Below are 15,577 nucleotides of genomic sequence, written 5' to 3'. Positions count from 1 at the left end.
TGATTTCTTTTTGTGGCCTTACCTTAAAAACACTATTTTTGAACTGCCTATTCCTGATTTAAACCATCTGCAGGCTCGACTTATAGACAAGATTCGTGAAATTAACAATACCCCGAGCATCTTAGAAAATGTCTTTAATTCTTTGAGGAACAGGTGTGAAAAGTGCTTGGAACAAGGAGGGGGACACTTTCAGCAGCTGCTTTAATTTATTGTTATAACAAGGAGGGGGACACTTTCCGCAGCTCCTTTAATTGTTTGTTATTGTTATCACGATTATTCTTTAAAATAAAGTTATATAGTCATTAACGTTATTGAAACTGACAGCTGCTATACAACTCGTTGAGAAATGAGGTTAAGTTGGTCGCTATAAGCTACTCCCTACGTCCAATGTTTCAGAGCCAACTTCGACCACGTTTTTATTTGAACGCATATTATAATTAAGAAAGGGAGAAATAAGATGTATATTTTGTTTACTAATTTTATTACAACATAGCATTTTGGAGACCTTTTGAACGGAACAAAATAAATTTTTTTGTCAATATAATAAAATTGTTTGACATAAATAATTAAAATATGCTGTTTGCCAAATGAACATATAATAGAACTTTTCTACACATTATATACAAATTATTATAATTTTTTACCTTTAGCAAAAAACTTTTTTAGGGACGTCTACGAGTCATTAAATTTTATTGCCAGGTGTTTTTTTACATGTTCAACTGACTTCAGAAACTTTCGGCCTTTGGCGCTTCGATTTTTTCAATCAAATTTAAAAAAGTTTGTGCAAAATATTAAAGGAATAATTAATAGTTTCATTTTAATTGTAACTTATAAACAAACACTATATCCTGAAAAGGAGACACCTAATGGAAAATAGTATAAGGAAAGTCTCATTATTACCAATGATAATTCTACTAAAGATTTACACAAATTGTTAACATAGATAATAATCCTCAAACATTTTCAATTGAAACTCCTTCAACTTCATGAATTAATTTTTGATAATGCGTCAGGGTCAGGGTTCAGGTTCAGGTTTAATACCTACTTAACAAAAAATAAGTGTGTATTTGCCATTATTTCTCTGTCAATAAAATACGATAAGTTATAATACTTCCATTTTTTGAAATTATAAATTTTTATGGTTGGCGATAAAATTTTGTATGCACCACGACAATAAAGTGTCTTTATTGAATTCGCCTGTTACTCGCCTCGCTAGCTTATCTCATAATCTCAGGCTCGTTCAGTAAAAGAATCGCTTCACTGACTTGGTACATAAATGACTATTATTTCCAGCTAAATAATGATTTCATACAAAAATACAAAAGACTAGTCACATTGTTTATTTTCCGTTAATATTCAAAAAGGTAGCAAACATGCCATTATGCCTCTAAATTAATACGAGTTAATAAATAAACGATGTTAAACTTACCAGCGTAAACTACACCATCAAACAAATCATTCATTATTTTTGCCAGACCTTCTGCATTGAGCACACCATGAAGTGCTCCTACAAACACAGTTTTTCCAGGATCCAATTTCTGTGATGTCGATTTGGTGTAGTTTGAATCATTAATGATCCATGGTATGACTTGCACCTTTTGTTACATTACAATAATTTACAAAATATTGAATATATGGTGTATTAAAGTAACAACCTTCTTATCTTCTTGATGAGAAAAAAAAATTGTATTTTTCTACCGCCATGTAGTGTAGTGTATTATGACAAATGAGGAAGTTGCATCAAATTTTTTTTTTAAGCAAAATTTATTTAAAGTGCAGAAAATTACTATAAAAGTATGTTTCTATATGTATAAACCCTTTAAACTTAACTATTAATATGTAATTAGGTATTAAAATAGTGAATATAATTCGGTGGGCGAAAACGGTCCCTAATTGGTCAAGCAATTTGTGACGTCAGGATCCGGTATATGAGTGTTAAGACTGTCATGACGCGGGAGGCTGGCGCTATCATTGCATTGCTGTCACTTAATCTTGTGTTGAATTAGTTTGTGTTCACATTGAATTCTGAGTAGTTTTGAGTAGTTAGTTTTAAGTGTATACATTTAAAGACAAGTTTCGTTAATTTTCATAGAGTGTACGAACATTTTCACAATATCTACCCAGGCAGTTTTAATGCGTGGCGGCTTCAGGATCAGAATTACAACACGAGAACATGAAAAACATAACAGTGTCTGAGCATAAATTTTATAGTACCCATGTGTAATTCCACAACACTAACTGCCCCCAACAAACTATTTAATGTACCAAAGGATGAGATAATGAGGAAAAAATCATGCAAACATATTTTATAGAATATCTATTTTTGACAAATTATCAGATTGCTCTTGGACAAATCCAGCTTCTGTAGCCATAGAATGTACGATTTTTAAAATAATTAACAATATTGTGTTAAGTAAAAGTAAATAATATAAAATCTATCCGGCACACGTAGTTTGCATAAACACAAATGAGCAAGAGTGAGACAGACTACGGAATACAACTCTACACGACTCGTTTAATTTGGACCGATACCAGATCGTAACGTAAGTCAGCCGCCTTTATTTAAGACTGCGTTTTAGTGCATAGAGAATTATTTTGAATTTATATATTTTTTGATAGGAAAACTATTAATTAAAAATTTAAAATTTATGTGGCAATTGACTTTTTACGATGAAAGGAATTTAATAAGAAAGAAAAAAAAATGTGAAACTTCCCCATTCCAGTTGTTTTCCAGTAACAGGTATTTGTAGAAAATCTTCATTTTCAATCACTTTGTATCTCTGTCTTGTAAACAGTGGTGTAGTGAGGGGTGATATTTTGATACCAGTTTCTAGTCATAGTGACCAGGCTGATTCCCCCGTCATGTTCGTACATATTACGTGCACTTAAACTTTTTTTTTAATATCCCAAGCAATTTTTCTAACATCGTTGTTAATTTAATAGGTAGGTACTTAAAAATATTAAATACCAAAAATATACTGTTTTTTATAATACTGACAAAACAAATTTATTTTTCCCTCTATTGTATAAAAATAAAAAGAAATTGGAATGTATTTAATGTAATGTGTTTAAAAATAAAAAATAAATAAATTTTATAGCTAGCTCTTAAATATGAATTTAAAAGGAAAATATATTTTGTTTTAACAGAGCCGATATAAACTGAGTGACTTATGGTTTAAAGCAATGACTAAACTTGATGGGCACTATCACCGGTATACTAGTCACCAATAAGTCCATTATTAAGTGGACAGCTGGCGACAACTAAAGTGGCTATATTTTGATAATGAAACATGGTACCCATATCGTCTTTAGGTAAGAATTACATTATTTGTAGGCTAGCACAGAGAAGTTTCATGAGGAACGATTACAAACAACATTTGGGAGGATAATTAAAATAGGGGTTTCCCACATTAAGATCTTAAAGAGGGTTGCAGGTACATGCGGAAAATATATATTTTTTCATAATCTACTGAAAAATACAATGGTGGGTGTTTTTTATTTTTCAAAATTCTTTTAACAAAATTGAAAATTTTTTGAACAAAAAAATACCTGTATTCCCATTTTAATTTATTTCGCAAATTAAATTTGAAATTTTTTCATCATGGAAGCTTTCCCCATAAAAATATGACCACTTCAACTGGTGATATTTGGTTTTTAATAGACGTTATGGTTACAGAACTATGAGACATACAGGTTGTAACAATACAAGGTGTCAAAAATGAAGCGTCCTCATTTTCTCACTAAATTTAAGAATATTTTTTTATACAAGGTGTTCCAACTTTAATGGAAGACAGAGCACACTCACAATTTATTGATTTCTAAACATATTTATTCCTCTATGATGTTGACTGATTCTGAGACATAGGATGTTTTATTGACTTACGATTAATTATTGGGAAATTTGGATGAAATAATCTAGAATTACTAGAACTGTGATTTAATTTTGAGGGATTTACGATAGATGGAGCAACTGTAACTATATTCATGTCAAAACTCCGTCATTAAGCTTTACTTTTTATTATGTGTCATTTTGCGGATATGTAAACAACATATTTTTTTCAGCTCTGAAGATGTCAAATTACAAGCCAACAAAACACCACTTGCAGAAAGTTTTACTTTTCCTGTTTGATTTAAACTTACGGTGAACATACTCTATTGACGTTTTGGAAGTGGTAATTTTGAGGCAATTGACAAAGAATGCTCTGGTCAAACGAAGATGAGGAATTGGAAGTGTTACTCGACCAAGATTCATGTCAAATACAAGAGAAACTTGGTGAATCATTGAATGTTGATCACACAACAGATTCCAAGTATTTAAATGCACTCGGTATGATTCAAAAGCAAGGAAATTGGATGTCATACGAATTGAAGCAGAGAGATGTTGAACGTGATTATTCACGTGTGAACAATGAAGAAGTTGTACATATTTTTATTCTTCTCTTATTAAATTCCTTTCATCGTAAAAAGTCAATTGACGCATAAATTTTCAATTTTTAATTAATAGTTTTCCTATAAAAAAATAAAGAAATTCAAAATAATTCACTATGCACTAAAACGTAGTCCTAAACAAAGACGGCTGGCTCTTACGTCACGATCCGGTATCGGTCCAAACCATACGAGTTCCGATCTCGGTAGTCTGTGTTCTGTAGACTGTCTCACTCATTTGTGTTTATGCAATCTACGTGTGCCGGATAGTTCTTATATTATTTTCTTTTATTTAACACAATACTGTTAATTATTTTAAAAACTGTACAGCTGTAGTGTGGCTACAGAAGCTGAATTTGTCCAAGGGCAATTTGATAATTTGCCAAAAATTGACGTTCTATTAATGTTTTCATGATCCTTACACATGTGTAAAGTAGATTTAACACTAAATGAACCTTTCTTCAGGTCTCTTTTCATAACTGAACACCTAGGGACCGCCAAGCCGGATGTATTGGCCCAGAGACCTGGGTAGCTCAACACCTTTCGCCTGCGTATATACATACATACATAGCTAAACACCATTTCTTCATTTTTTCATCCTTTGGTACATTAAAGAATAATTTGTTGATGGCAGTTATTGTTATGGAACTACACATAGATACTATACAGCATTAATAATATTTACGTTCAGACACTGTTACGTCTTTCATGTTAGTGTGTTGTAATTCTGATCCTGAAGCCGACACGCACTAAAGCTACCTGGGTAGAATATTGTGAAAATGTACGTAGACTCTATGAAAATAAACGAAACTTGTCTTTAAATTTATACACTACTCAAAAGTACTTCGATGCGAATACAAACTAAATCAACACAAGATTAAATTAACGTCTTAACAGTCATAACGTATATACTGGATCCTGACGTCACAAATTACTTGAATTTACAAAAAAGTCCCTCAAAATGAATTCAGTCCTAGTATCAACGTTGGTTACATATTACAAGAACTTGTAGAAAATGTTCAAGGCGGTAATTAAAAAAAAAAATACCATAAAAATAGAGATATGAAGGTGATTAGTCTAATTTAAAGCATTTAAGCTTTAATACTTACCTCTTTTGCCTTCATCCGTTTTGAGCTGATTTTGTAGTACCAATTATTGCTGTTGGGATAATCGTTTGTACAAGCCTGAAGCAGTGCTTTGACATTCTTTTCCGATTCAAATATAATGTAAACATATCCTTTCGGTTGGGAAGCTTGTTTGTCCTTGCCTGGCCATTCTACGCGAATTGGTCCAAACTGCTTGAATGTTTGCACAAGCAACTGTTCAGATATATCCCAGGGAACGCCACCCAAGAATACTTTACTTGAGTAACCGGTCGGTTTAACAGTGGAACGAGGAGGTAAAACACCACTCCATGTGCATGTGGCATCATACACGGCTGAGGGAATATGTTAATTATGACATGCTCTTTTAAATTTACGAAAAATTTAGAACTTACAGGCTGCAGATCGATGAAAACGAGCTGCTTTGTCTAGTTGTAAGTTTTCTGGGATAAAGTTTATCAAAGAAGAAGCACTGCCATTCCATTTATCTAGTATTTGCTGAAATAGTTTATTAATCTATTAAGAAAAGTTATTCCGTTACTTTAAGATTTCAATTTTAATTAATAATGTGCAACCATATTTATTAGAAGCTAAGATTGAGAACAAATCTAAAAAAAAATAAATTCAATGAAATCTATACAGGGTGGGCCACTTTCAACAAGTTTTTTTGGGGCTCCTTTTTCAAAAAAACATTGAACGATTTCTTATTTAGTATTGTTTTTCACAAATTTATACATATTTCTTTTTTTTTGCGACGTTAGAACGGTTGAGACACTGCTCATTAGATTCTTGGGATATGACAATTTACACCAACTTGATCTTTATTTTCACATGCTATACATGTATTTGATGTTGCAAGCATAGTTTTTTAATTTGGGACACACACTGTATATTTTACTGAACATACTTAACTGAAAAACCAGAAGTTAAAAAAAATGGCATATGCGCCAGTCAGTTGTAGGTAAAACACAAAAGTGAATGAACTGAAATATTCTTTACAAAAATCAGAATTTTCACAAATATAAAAGTTATGAAAATTGTGCACAAGATATCTTAACTATCAAGTTCCAAAATTGTTGGTTCACTCTATATATTTTTAATAGGTTTTATATAGTCATCAAAGAGGAAAACTTCATCTTCAAAAGACTTATCTTTATATACAAAACAATGTCATATGAAGTGTACAATAGCATTGACGTGAATTTTTACGCGTCAGACATTTAACAAAAAATTCAATATTCCTCAAAATTTGCAAAAATTAAGATAGTTGTTGATTTTTCAATTTTATACTCATATCAATTTTCAGCTCTTTAGTAGGTAAAATTTTAAAAATACAGCGCAACTTCGTTAATTTGAACTAATTAAAATTCAAATGAAGAGCATTATCAAATTATTTAGACTATCGAGAAACAATAGGGCATAATTTAAATCAAAATGAAAGATTATTTCTAGGGCTTTAGTTTGTTCGCTGTTAATGTCATTCTTATTTGATGTAAGTAAAGGTTTCTTTTTATTTTTTAAATTTACTTACAGTGAAAAATATTAAATAAATTTTGAATTCCTATTTGAAAAAGAACATCATATTTGTTTTTTTTTCTCAAAAAAACAATTTTTTAAACAAACGTTTGCAGCCAATTTTTTTTTTTTTTTTTAATGGAAAATAATTTCAATTAACTTACTAATGTGCTAGTTCTTTAAGACTTCTTTAAACCATTGCATTTAAAAATTTAAGAAATTTATAATTTTGTTCATAAATAGATAAATTTTTATCATATACAGTAAAATCTATTGATCAGCGGTATTTATTTGGGGCACATTATTTTGATTAATTTTTCTTTACAGTGTGTTTAAATCCATGTTAGAGGTATATTTCCTCGATCATTTTAAGATAGCTTAATAAACAGGGGTGTAAAGCCTTTGAGATATAGAGCGTTGAAAGTTAAAAACATATTAAAGTATACATACATTTTTTCAATATCTCTAAAGATATTTTGCTTAGACTTAATGCTAAAATTCACAGAATTGGTATACAGAGTGATTTCACTTTAAATACAGAAACTGCAGAAATATATTCGTTGCCAAAAATAAGTACTTTAGTCTATAAACATTTTTTCTGGGAGATGTGGTATTCGAGATACAGGGTGTTGAAGTTTCCAAAACAAATAATATTTTCTGTCATACCTTCATATTGCGCTGAATGATTTGAATAAAATTTACTACAGCGTAATCACTTAATTCCACCTTTTACTGGATGTAATATTAACTTCGTGGTATTAACCAATGGAGCGCTATGAAGGTGTTGCTCCGTTTTCTCAAGAAAAAATATGCAACTAACAGTTTTTTTTTTTAGAAATAATGTTAGATTCAGGTACTGTTATGTTAAATGAATGAAAAGTATTTCTTGGTGTCTTTTAATAGTACCAACCGTTTAGGAGATAATTTACTTATTTGCCGACCATAATGCGCAAATTTAGTTCACATACTCACACATGTTTGCAATATTAGTTAGTCGTTTAAGTATTATAATCAGCTTTGTTTATTTATTCCTGAAGCTGCAGTCCTTCTTAGACTTACGAACACGAGACGAATTGTAGCAAAGAATAGAGGGAAATTGTAATCTCCTCAGGGAAAATCATATCATGACAAGTTTCTCTATAAATGTCTCTAGATGTCAAGTGTATTGATGCGGATGGACTTTGTTTTGAACAATGGTTGTAGGACTCGTTACATAATTATTTACTCGACCTATTTGATATTTTATTTTATTATTATTTGATATTTTTTTCAGAAATAAATTTATTTCTACAAAAAAACACCAGTGGCGTATTCATTTCTTGGGAAAAGTTAGCGGACGCTTTAGTAGCACGTCACTGAATAAAACCAGGAGGTTTTCATCAAGTAAACGGATTAATTTAAAAGGAAAATTCAATAAAAAGTAAAAACAATCCCAAATATCTTCTAAATGGCTGCTACTATTAAAAGCCACCAAGAAACACTTTTCATTTATTTAACGTAACAGTATCTGAATTTAACATTATCTCTACAAAAAACCGCTAGTAGCGTATTTTTTCTTGGGAAAATGCAGCGGCACCTCCGGTAGCACGACACTGGTTAAAGCCACAAGGTTAATATTACATTCAATAAAAGGTCCAATTAAGTGAATATGCTGTAGTAAATTTCATTCAATTCCGTCAGCGCATTATGAAGACATAGTAGAAAATATATATATTTTTGTAAACTTTAACACCCTGTGCCTCAAATACCGAGCCCCGCAGGGAAAAAGTTTATAGAGCAAACTCTACTTATTTTTTGGTAATGAATCTCTAGTCCAGCAGTTTCTGTATTTAAAGTGAAATCACCTTGTATATATATGACATCCATTACCTAGCAGATATATTAGGAGGCACTACCATAATATCTAAGCCCGTGAGTTTTTTAGAAATTTGTTGGGGATTGGTGTAATTTGTCAACAAATTTTATTCAACCTATCAGCAATTGCATTATCTCTCTAGAATAGACGTAACGGTTTGTCTTTGTTCATTGTAAACAAATTGGTAATGCGAAAATTTAGGGAAGTATCAGTCGTAAAATATTGGTATAGTTTTTCCGAAGTCAACTGAAGAACCAATAACTTCAAGGTATGTACCAGGCTCGGTCGCTAAGCAACAACTCGGCATTGAAATATTTGAAAAACTTGTTCCCACATTTATTTAGCCATACCCATATACAGGTCTGGTCGAACGAAACGTGCAGGTGGTAGAAATGTATATGCGCAGTTGAAGAATGAGCGTGTGGGCAAAGAGCAATATGCACTGTTGCTCTGGCCCATTGCGTCATAAAATTCAGTTGTCGATAAGTCGCCTGGCAGTGCAGTGCGGCAATGCGGTATTTGGTATGATTCATATAATTTTAATTTATTATAGGCACCCTTCTATTAATCATTCATATTACAATTGCGAAAGGGAAAAATAAGAGGGATATTTGGTTTACTATTATTACAACTTGGCATTTTGGAGACCTTTTGAAACGGAACAAAATGAAATTTACCATCAATATAATAAAATTGTTTGAGGACATAAATAATTAAAATATGTTGTTGGTCAAATGAATATATAATAGAAATTTTCTACACATTATATACAAATTACATATAATTTTCTACCTTCAGCAGAAAACTTTTTTAGGGATGCCCATGAAACTCATTAAATTTGACTGCTCGGTTTTTTATGCATGTTCAACTGACATCGGAAAAACTATTCATGAAGATTCTTTATCTCAAATTTCGTCAATTTGCAGAGCAATTTATTTATATACAGAGAAAATTTCCATTTCCTCTGCATATACATTATTTTCACAATTTTAGGCCCACACGTAGACTTTATTATCGACCAGTATTAGAAAGTCAAAATTCTCATATTTTCAATGCCTTATAAATTTTTTAAAGAGAAACAAAAACTTGTACCGAGTGGTTCAAAGTGAGTGGCCTATTAGATTTTAGAACCTACTACGATTTAAATTTTGAAAATTGGCACACTAGAGTTTTTGGGTGTGTTCTTTTCAAATCTAATAATTTTGTTCCTGTAACACTTCCGGTTATACCGGAAGTTGACGTCAACTTTGTTATTTTAAATGGAACACTCTGTATGTTTTTACATTTTTGGATTCTATGCTTCATTTTAAGGTGACTTTCATCAAGTTTTCCTATTTCTAAAATTAGTTACCGAATCTTGTACAGGGTGGTGATAATTCCCGAGTTTGGTCCACTGAAAACCATCTAAACATGATTTTTTGTAATGGAACACTCCATATATTTTTTCCAATTTATAGTTAAGTACGAATACGTAATATAATATTAATCTATTTCAGTAGAATACCCAAATAATTTCAAATAACAAAAACTAAAGAGATAATTATAGGAAACCGTAGAATGGATGGAAAGAGAATAAAATGGCACATCCAAAAAGTATCTGAACGATTTTCTTAAAAAAAAAACATCAGATTTATATGTGCAATAATAATTACCTGGGTACTGTTGTGTGAACAGGCAGGAGGCAACAGTGTACTGAGTAAAGCAGGAGGTTGTTGCAAATACTTAAGAGCGTGAATAGCTTGCAAATTTTGTAAATTTGATATATCCAAGTCGGTTGTTCCACTGCCGAAAATATTACGAGCCAAATTATCATTTAGTGTCAATGAATTCTGAAACATGGAATAATAATGAGAATTAATTAAAAAACATATAATACTGATGAATTAAAACTTTTCTTTAAGCTATTTGTAACATTATTCTAAGCAGCATAATACGGTTTACTTCGGAAAATATTTATTACAAAAAAAAATATTACCAATATTTCGCAAAGACTGCCATCAGGGCTTGATATACCACTCAAATCTGATTCTGGAGAGTTAGATCGAGAATTATTGGTACTTAGAAGAGAATGCTCTAAAACTCCTGGACTACTGCTACCACAAGAATCACTGGAAGAAAATTAATTGGTTTGAGTTTTGAGATAATAATTTGTTACGTAATTATTACAAAAACGATCACATTTTAATTTATTGAAAAAAAAAAAATCAATATTATAGTGTCCCAAAAGGTAATTTACATGATAGTAAATCATGTGACTAATACATATTTTATCTAATATAAAAACTTAACACTCAAATTTTACTACAAGCAGGAAAAAATGTAAAAAGTTCTGATCAGTTTATAAATAACCTATTTAATGGTTTTACTCTTTTAGTTCAAAATTTTGTTATTACATTACTGTTGTTAACATAATTTTCATGTACCATTTGCACGATTAAATTTAACTTCCCGTTCTCCAAACTTTGTAGGGCCTAAAATATTTAATTGTTTACGTGTGGAACTAAAAAGTATAAATAGTGAGTTTTTATTAAAGACAAAATTAAAACAATATTTAATAAATAAATATTTGTATTCCGTATTAGAATTCTATCATTCTATATAATTTATGTTTGTGTTTGTAAGATTGAATATTTCTATACATGTTTGTTAGATGTGTGAGAGGAAAATAAATTATTATTATTACATTAAATATAAACAACTTTTTGAACTTGTTTTTGTTTTAATATTTAATTAAAGACAAACATTTCTAAAGGCATAATTCTTTCTAGATTATGTTTGTGTTTTATAATGTTTGGTTTTTAATTTTGAAACACGTTATATCATGAAATTTATAGAAAAATGATAAATTGAAATGATTGAGTTCTCGAACAATTTCGTTAAATACAGTTTTTAACGAAAACAAAAATTACAGGCATTTTGCTTTCACATTTTGAAATTTTTAGGACGCCCTGTATGTTTTATTACATATTTGATTACTCCCATAGCTTCCCAAGATAAGCAAAACTTTTTATCAATAACTTTTTTCCAAAAATCAACAAAAAAGTTTACAAAAGTGCGGTACCCCTTCCGAAAACGCACTGTATAGGTACTATGTGAAAATTTATTATCGCGGTAACAAATCTTAAAAATAACCGTTAATAACTGTTTTATTTCTTCTTCTTATTTCTTTTTTTTTTTATTAAACTTCATATCGAAAAACTCCAAAAACTTTCTTCTAGTCTTACTACCTAAGTTTATAGTTTATATTGCAAATAAAATTAGGTAAATATTAACGATATTTACAACCTAACCTTTCATAATTATTTAAATAATTAAATAATTTTATACAAAATCTTTATAATAATTATGTGGCTGTAACTATATCTTTGTGGCTCTATTGAATTATTTATTTTTTTTTTTTTTCAGTGTGGCAGAAATTTCCAATCAAACAAAAAGAGAACATCAGAATAACTTTTTTTATATATATACAATGCCATTTATGACTATATTTAAATAAATATTCAGAATTAGCGTACCGATTTTTTTGTAGAAATTCCGCTTTTTTGACAAAATCGTTCCCGTCATAAAGAACAGTTAGCAATCTTATACATTACTGGTTTCTTTAGAGACAATATACTTAATTGAATGTTCTACTAAAGAGGGCGGAAATTTATTTTTTCGAACATCTGTCATAATGACAGCGTCATTTTAACCAACAGCTGTTCATTAGAAAAACGAAAATAAATTTGCCTCTCCAATAATTCACCAGTTTAATTAAAACGGTTCAAGTTTGTCCCCAGTTGGAAAGAAACATTGTAAATGCGTCTGATGGCTAATCTGGTGTAATGAAAAACTTGCGGCTATTTTGGTCAAATAATTTTGATGAAAATATGATAGTCTGACATGGACCAAAAAGTATCAAATTTCGCAATAATTAGTGAAATTACGCGTGTTCCTATAAAGTATTGATTAAAAAAAAAAAACGATTTTCTGAAATAAGGATAGGTACAAAAGATTACATTCTTTAAATTGAAATTGCAAAACCAAATTCAAATATTAGCATTCATCTGAATTTGACAAGCACTTGAACATGACTTTCAGTTTAAGGGAGTTGTTATTGCTACCTGCTTTCCTACTTACCTTAATGAAGTACTTCTTAAGGCTCGCGCCGACGCCGAATAATAACTAGGTGGTGTACATGGAGATGACCCTGCGCTTCCCAGTGATATATTACGTTGGAGATTTTTTGCAGGTGAAGCAACAGATGATGCATAATTCAAGTGACCTGCTTGAAACTTTGCATCATCAAAATTTAGCTGGAATAATAAAAATAAAGTATTTACAAGTAGCATTATGTTTGAGTATTTTTTTGTCCCGTTAAGTTACAATTTTAATTGAAGGCTTGCCAACATTAATAAATTAATAGCAGTTACAAGCGTTGCTATATGCTGGCAAATTTCCTAATAGATTTAGCTAAACGGGGTCAAATGTCAAAAATTGAGCATTAAAGATCATAAAAGATGGAAATAAGGCAAATTAATTTAACAGAAATCCTACTTAGGGTTGCCAACACATAACAAAAGACGCCCGCTAGAAGTCAATAAAACCAACAACACTTTACTTCAATCCGCTTTTTTATTTTGTTTGCTAAATATTACTATTTAAATATTAGTTTTAATACCGATTATATACAAAAAGACTTTTTAAAATTATTAACTAAATACCTGAAAATTAGGCGAGGTAGCAGGCGGCGTACAGAGTCCACTGGAAGTATTTCCAAAGTTTAGTAATCCACGAGGCGAATTTAATCCAAATAAATCGGATATAGACGACATCGTTTCACCTGCCATGTAAATCACAAGTTATAACAATTAAAACTTTTTAAAATCAACGTTAAAGTTTAAAAGCTTAAGTCAAAATTACTCAGCTCGTTCGATGCGTTCTCTTTTATTTGCACAACAAGAATGAATAATAAAAAAGCATAGCTTGCTAAATGTTTTTTGACAACCGTTCCATAAAAACCCAATAGGCCAACTACGTTTTTTGATAATTCTGTTTATGTTCGTCATGGAAATTGAAATTATCCGATTTAAATAAATGTATGTGATTATCCCTTTGATATACATTCTGAATTCGACCGAACACCTTTCTTAACGTCGATAATTTCGAAATTAAAAAAATATCCATATTAAACATAAAATTATATATTATTTTTAATTAATTATGGAAAGAAGCAAATTTGACATTAACCAGTGACGTGGTATCACAATTAAATTAAATATTAAATTTTAATTAAAACATGAGTATAATTCTTATCATCTATAGACAGATTTCATACACTAGACTCATAATTTTTAAGCCGTATTATTATTACTTAACAAAATGCCAATAACTAAATTAAAATTACTTAATAAAAAATTACAACAATTATGCAAAGAACAAATTAACTACAGAAAGTATACCCATGCCGATGTTTTGAAATTAATGCTATACATACCTTAAGTCTAAAGGATGTATGTACGTACATTTCTTAGTCTTTAACCCACAAATTAACTAGATCATAACTTTAATAGGTATAATTACAAATTTATTAAAAATATTGAAGATCATTAACAATCACTTAAGAGTAGGTATAATGAAAACTATCAGGATAATTGAAACTCCTTCAAGTATTTTAGTTTCCCGCCTTTCTCAAAATTCAAAAATCTATAAAATGTATTCGTTTTTATTCTCATTATAATCGAATATAGTCCAATCCATATCGTATAATCTTCCAGATTCATAATTACTCTATAGAAAGTATCTTTTTCCATGTAAAGCTATTCCTTGGCCCATTTTAGACCAAAAAATCTATGAACCAAGGATCTAAAAAAATCTATCCTAATGTGAATTTTGATAGGTTTCTTAAAATATTTAGTGGCTTAGGGTAGATTCTTTACCCAAAAATAAAAAAACTCATCAAAAGTATAGGGTTTTAACTTTTTTTTTATTGTTTTTTAAATAGTTCCGAAAGAATTTTTGTAATTTGAATAAAAGTTTGGTTGTGAAAAATAAAAATACATATTTCACCATTAAAAAATAAATTGTAGATAGCTTTACTATGTGTGAGTATGACTGGCATTGAAGTAATTTTTTAAAAGTAATATGTAAATATGTAAACCACTGATTTTTTTGTTTTTGTACTATGATTACGTACACAGTTAAATCAGAGAACACTGTTGATATAGTATTCTCTGGTTAAATACGGATTAAAACTTATCAATGACACTTTCGTTATGGAGATAAAATAAAATTTTATTTTTTAGAGTAAGTACCTAATTATCATAATTTACGGCTTTGAAAATTATTCATTATTCGAAACTAGGCCCCTCGTCATATAAAGATATCTCTGAATGAACTAACATTGTTGAAAATAACTTTTTATTTTATTTTTGCACCATCACAAGCGATGTCATGTTTAATAATCTGTTCCTGTATATGTAAATGAGTTTGATGACTGTAATAAGAATACTTTTACTAGTACATATACAGGGTGTTTGTAAATAAGTGCAAAATATTTTAGGGGGTGGTTGCCGAAGTTATTTTGCGAAAAAAGTTCATATAAACGAAGGTCGAAGTATGCTTCGTTTCCGAGATGTGTTTAAATTTAAATTTTTTATTTATTTTTATTAATTATTTCAAAGAGTTATAAAGATATTGA

The 15,577-nt window shown here is 30.0% G+C and overlaps 1 protein-coding gene across 1 annotated transcript in view; it reads right to left on the bottom strand.

The window, feature by feature from the left end:
• The window catches only part of LOC108910343 (cytoplasmic polyadenylation element-binding protein 1), a 17,007-nt gene extending 3,280 nt beyond the window's left edge, over positions 1 to 13,727 (bottom strand). The window contains exons 1-7 of the mRNA XM_018714916.1: positions 13,602 to 13,727; positions 13,018 to 13,193; positions 10,874 to 11,006; positions 10,551 to 10,727; positions 5,924 to 6,026; positions 5,535 to 5,863; positions 1,430 to 1,595 (exon numbers count right to left, since the gene is read on the bottom strand). Coding sequence (XP_018570432.1) covers positions 1,430 to 1,595; positions 5,535 to 5,863; positions 5,924 to 6,026; positions 10,551 to 10,727; positions 10,874 to 11,006; positions 13,018 to 13,193; positions 13,602 to 13,727 — 1,210 coding nt within the window. The remainder of the gene's footprint in view (positions 1 to 1,429; positions 1,596 to 5,534; positions 5,864 to 5,923; positions 6,027 to 10,550; positions 10,728 to 10,873; positions 11,007 to 13,017; positions 13,194 to 13,601) is intronic.
• Between the last annotated feature and the right edge of the window lie 1,850 nt (positions 13,728 to 15,577).

The sequence above is a fragment of the Anoplophora glabripennis genome, unplaced genomic scaffold, assembly GCF_000390285.2.
Source record: "Anoplophora glabripennis isolate ALB-LARVAE unplaced genomic scaffold, Agla_2.0 scaffold495, whole genome shotgun sequence".
In the NCBI taxonomy this organism is placed as follows: Eukaryota; Metazoa; Arthropoda; class Insecta; order Coleoptera; family Cerambycidae; genus Anoplophora; species Anoplophora glabripennis.
This window is presented reverse-complemented; position numbering and strand designations above follow the sequence as displayed.